The 5,000-nt window shown below is 39.9% G+C and overlaps 1 protein-coding gene across 11 annotated transcripts in view; it reads left to right on the top strand.

The window, feature by feature from the left end:
• Nucleotides 1-5,000, top strand: part of LOC135195584 (PTB domain-containing engulfment adapter protein 1-like) — a 176,928-nt gene that overhangs the window by 74,430 nt on the left and 97,498 nt on the right. For 2 of the 11 annotated variants that reach the window (XM_064221888.1, XM_064221889.1), the window contains exons 1-2: nt 3,964-4,007; nt 4,732-4,797. The exons of the other annotated variants lie outside the window; for them this stretch is intronic. In XM_064221888.1, the coding sequence (XP_064077958.1) occupies nt 3,976-4,007; nt 4,732-4,797 (98 nt within the window). In that variant the 5' untranslated portion in view covers nt 3,964-3,975. Of the gene's footprint in view, nt 1-3,963; nt 4,008-4,731; nt 4,798-5,000 lie in introns of those variants that run through there. 11 annotated transcript variants of the gene reach the window in all.

Genomic DNA, 5,000 nt, shown 5'->3' on the forward strand with positions numbered 1-5,000 from the left:
TGGGGAGCCTGGGGGAGCAGGTGTAGTGGAAGGGGAATTAAGTGTAATGAAAAGTTGTTGACTCGTGTTATGCAATCGACCATTACGGCTGCCTCGCCTTCTGTTTGTCTTGTTTTTTTTTTTATATATTGGTCATGGCTTCCACCTTCCCGACCACTTTCGTTTTTTATGGTAATTTCCTTTCGGAGCTACTGGCCTTTTCGAAATCCGGTAAGTGGTGATTTTGGGGAGGGGGGAAGGGGGGAGGGGGGTTTAATTGGTGAAATTACACCGATCGCGTTACGTTTCCCGAGGACGGTGTGAGCTGGAGCTTTCACTGTGATGCGTCTGTTGAAGGTTTGCTGTGCTGCAGAAGATTTGATCGGGAGAAGTATAATAGGGCCCGTTCATTGCTTTTGCTTGAATTTGCGGGATTAAAAAGTTACAACTGCGCCATAGTTGCGCGCGTGTTATTGAACTGTTTCACAATTTTCTATGTGAGGACTTGACAGAAACAGAAACTGTATCTGCTGAATCCGTGTGGGGTCTTTATAGAAACCCACATTCTCTTGCATGCTTGTAAGCTCTTTAACAAACCCACCTTCTGATGAAACCTTGCAAGGTCTCTGCAGAAACCCAACTTCTGCTGAACCCATTTGAGGTCTTGATAGAAACCAACATTTGCTGAACCCATGTGAGCTTTGACAGAAACCCAACTTATGTTGAACTCATGTGGTGTCTTTACAGAAACCCAACATGTGCTGAATCAAGCCGGATCACAGACGACCCAGATTCATGTGGTCATTTACAATGAGGAATTTTATTCACACCATCCACATAGTTTTGTGTTGTTGGATATTTATACTGCAGTTTCAAGTAACAATGCGCAATAAATTGAGAGATCTTGAAAGAGCGACGGAAGCATGAAGGCAAAGCGGAAAAAAATCAGTACTTGATGGAACACTTCAAAAAGAAGAACGAAAAAAAGGTAGCAGGATGCGCAACGTGTTCGCCGTCATTTCTTAAAAGGCTATTGGATGTCTAATGCTTGTTTTACGTGATAAAGGGACTTTTCCTGTCTGTAAATTCTACTTCCACCTGCACGTTAGTTAACAACGGGCTTACAGAGACGGGAAGGGTAAGCTGTATTTAAACGGAGTAAAATTTATGCCTTTTGCCCATATTTAATTGTAAGGAACGCTCGCAAGTGCAATATAAAGTTGTTCGCAAGTGCAATGCCCCAAAATTAGTTTAAATATGTTGTTGTTGAAAAGACGGGGAACCCGAAAAAAAGTATAAATATTCATTGGCGGTTCTAGACATTTAGGACAGATTGTAATATTTTATATATATAAAACTGATTCAACACTTCTGTGCTACAATTACCTAAGTTAAATTAAGTATATCTTAGTTTAACCAGACCACGGAGCTGATTAACCGCTTTCCTAGGGCTGGCCCGAAGGATTAGATATTTTCACGTGGCTAGAAATCGAACTCGGGAGTACCGAATCGGTATGCGAGCGAGTAAACCACTCGTCCAACGAGGAACTACAATTACCTAAGAAATATCATCGTTTTTCCAAAACGTAAGATTCCCTCTTGCTAAACCCAGAAAGAGAGCTTGTAGAGCTGTGGCCTCCTTGGTGCCTGGAAAGCACAAGAAGTGTGGCCCTTATACATTTGGGGTCCCTAGGAACCCTCCAGAATCCCCGGAGGAGTGTCCATGATTATGATTTTGATTTGGTTTAATATTGGAGGAAAGACACCCAGTCTTGCTCTTTATTCCTGAGTTGACGCGAAGATAGAAGAAGCCATTCTACCGTCACCACACGAAGAAGTCTCCTCGGATGGGCTAATAAGTCTTTGAGACATCCTAATCCGTGTAACTCTCTCTTCTCCTCCAATTTCTCCATCTGCCTCTCCGTCTTCTCTCCTCTCTCTCTGGATCCTCCTCTCCTCCCTCCTCCGCCCACAATCTCTCCTCCCATCTTCTTCTCGTCCTCTCCTACTCTCAATCTCTAATTCCATCTCTCCTCTCCTCTCTCATCTCTCTCTCCTCGGCTCTCGTCAAACGAGGCTCTTGCAGAGTTAAGAAAACGTTAATTTTTCTCAATGAGGAGACTGAATACACAGTAAAACCTGCTCCTAGAGGTAAGTGAGCACACGATGTCTCTTCGGATGGACTAATAAGTATCTGAGAACCTATTCCTGAATCCTGTAACTCTCTCGATCTCTCTCCTCTCTCTCTCTCTCTCTCTCTCTCCTCTCGTCTCTTAACTCTTCTGTCAGGGGCTCTTGCAGAGTTAAGAAAATGTTAATTTTTCTCAATTAGGACACTGAATGCAAAGTAAAACCTGCTCCTAGAGGTAAGTGAGCACACGATGTCTCTTCGGATGGACTCATAAGTCTTTGAGACATCCTAATCCTCGTAATTCATTGTAGCCTACAAACTGAGGCTGAATTGGAGCCAAAGACACCCAAACAGACGGTCCCTGGACGTCCGTTGAATGGTGAATGGATCCAGTGCAGGAAGTGGAGCTACATTGTTTGCATTTTTTCATTATAATATTAAATCAGTACTTCGAAATCAAAATTAATGTATAGAGCTAATAATACTCCGAGGATTTCAGAGGGAGACTTTGATCCTCAGTCTAGAAGTGGGCACACTCTCTCTCTCTCTCTCTCTCTCTCTCTCTCTCTCTCTCTCTCTCTCTCTCTCTCTCTCTCTCCTGGCGCTTCCTGTTGGAGCTCAGAGGTCAATGCTCTCCAGTAATGGGGTATCTTTCTGAGCTTACCCGAGGAACTTTATGCGTTTAACATAACTTGAATCCGAAAGCATTATATTGTTGTAACTATTTAAGGCGGTTTTATCAGAGAAGACCGCAACGTCTGAACTTGGAACCTTTAATGATACCTCTATTCATAACATTTATAAAATCCGGATTTTCAGGGGAATCGTTTATTGCAAGTAAGTTTATGTCCAGAGATTACAACAGAGTTTAAAATAGCAGGTTTTTTTGTACCTGTGGTAAGTAACTCTTCCAGATTTAAGAGTTTTTAAGAATAGTTTTGCTGAACAGTTGTGTTTACTGTAACCAGAAAGTCAATGCAATAACTTATCTATGTTGCAAATTTTAATCAGCAAGGCTTATTCCCTTCAGGTAGCAGTGTCTCTTAATTCTAAAGTGCATTTACACTAGTTCGTGAGACGTCGTCCTAAAAAATGAATATATTTACTTTCGAGTTTGGCCTTGGCTTTGGACGTAGAATGTTTAGAGGGCTAATAGTGCCCCAAAAGTTTAGAAATTTCTTAGTTTGCTTTACAAATGCCCAACTTCCTCGTTGGACGAGTGGATTTCGCGCTCGGCTACCAGTCCGGTGGTCTGAAGTTCGATTCTCGGCTCGGCCAACGCGGAACCAGAGGAATTTATTTCTGGTGATGGAAATTCATTTCTCGATATAATGTGGTTCGGATCCCGCAAGAAGCTGTAGGTCCTGTTGCTAGGTGACCAATTGGTTCCAAGCCACGCAAAAATATCCGATCCTTCGGGCCAGCCCTAGGAGAGCTGTTAATCAGCTCAGTGGTCTGGTAAAACTAAGATATGCTTAACTTTTTATAAATGTCCAAGCAGAGACTGCTGCTTGCAGAGTTGGTTTGCCTTGACAGTGGCTGCTGGGTGGCATCCAATCAGAATAATGTTTCCTTCTATTTCCAAGTTCAGCTATACAATTACTCTCATGTAATTGTAATAACCACAGTACCCTGTCCATGTTACCATAATGAATGATTAGCGGCTCCGCAGCACAAGTGGAGAAACGCTAAATATCTTAGAATAGATGCAGAGGCACGATGGTGAAGTAATTGCTCAGATGTCTTACCAGAATCCGCCAGTTCTGAGTGGTACTTGAGAATAGTTAATGCCATACATTACTAGAAGGCAAGCTTTGGCTTTGGAGCCCATTTGCTCTTGTGCTGTCAGAGACCTACGATACGAAATGATGCCGTATCAGCGTTATCATTACCATCCGTATTGTTATTTCGGTGTTATTTGATGTGTGCTGGTGAACCATAGTGACATATTTAGTGCCTGTCTCTACTTTTATCATCATTATCATCCGACTTTTTATTTTTATTGGTTTTTTATCTGCTGGTGAAACGTAGTGATATATAAGTGTTTTCCTTTATTATTATTATTATTATTATTGGTGAAGAAATTGCCTTTTCCTCTCAATTTATAGACATAAACTATTATTATTTTTTTAGTCTTATCACAGTCCTCCAATTCGACTAAGTGGTATTATTATTATTATTATTATTATTATTATTATTATTATTATTATTATTATTATTATTATTATTATTATTATTATTATTATTATTATTATTATTATTATTATTATTATTATTATTATTGGTGAAGAAACTACCCTTTCCTCTCAATTTATAGTAGATATAAACTTGCTTCCCTGCGTGACACTTTTCGAATATTGTTTCAGCACTTTATTGATCGATATCCAAAATGACAGATTTTGGCTGTACCCAAACGCAGAAAAGTTGTTCCGTTATCGTGTATTTCATGCCCCTATTGGGCATCAATCATTGTGCTGTGGTATCTTTTCAGTGTTTATTCAAGTGATTAAGAGAAAAACCAGTTTCCCCTATATTTGTTTTGTGTTACTGATATAGAAAATATGTAAGAGTATCGTAATTTTTTTTATGTTAAAAGTTTCTTTCAAAATTTTTTTATTCAGATTAGAAGGAAAAGTCGCTTTGCTTGTCCAGATGATGAAGGAAACGTCATATGAGAAAAATTCAAGGTTGGTTTGCTGTGTTTGGGTTCATGTTTAACATAGTGGTGTTTAGATTATATGCTTCTGTATGCAAGAATAATTATTCTCTCTCTCTCTCTCTCTCTCTCTCTCTCTGTATTTTCTTGTTGTCTCATAAATTTTGCTGGTAATGAAGGCTTTGAAGGTCATTTATCATCATCAGTTAAACCACTTTTTCTTACACTTGTACA

The sequence above is a fragment of the Macrobrachium nipponense genome, chromosome 16, assembly GCF_015104395.2.
Source record: "Macrobrachium nipponense isolate FS-2020 chromosome 16, ASM1510439v2, whole genome shotgun sequence".
Classification (NCBI taxonomy): domain Eukaryota; kingdom Metazoa; phylum Arthropoda; class Malacostraca; order Decapoda; family Palaemonidae; genus Macrobrachium; species Macrobrachium nipponense.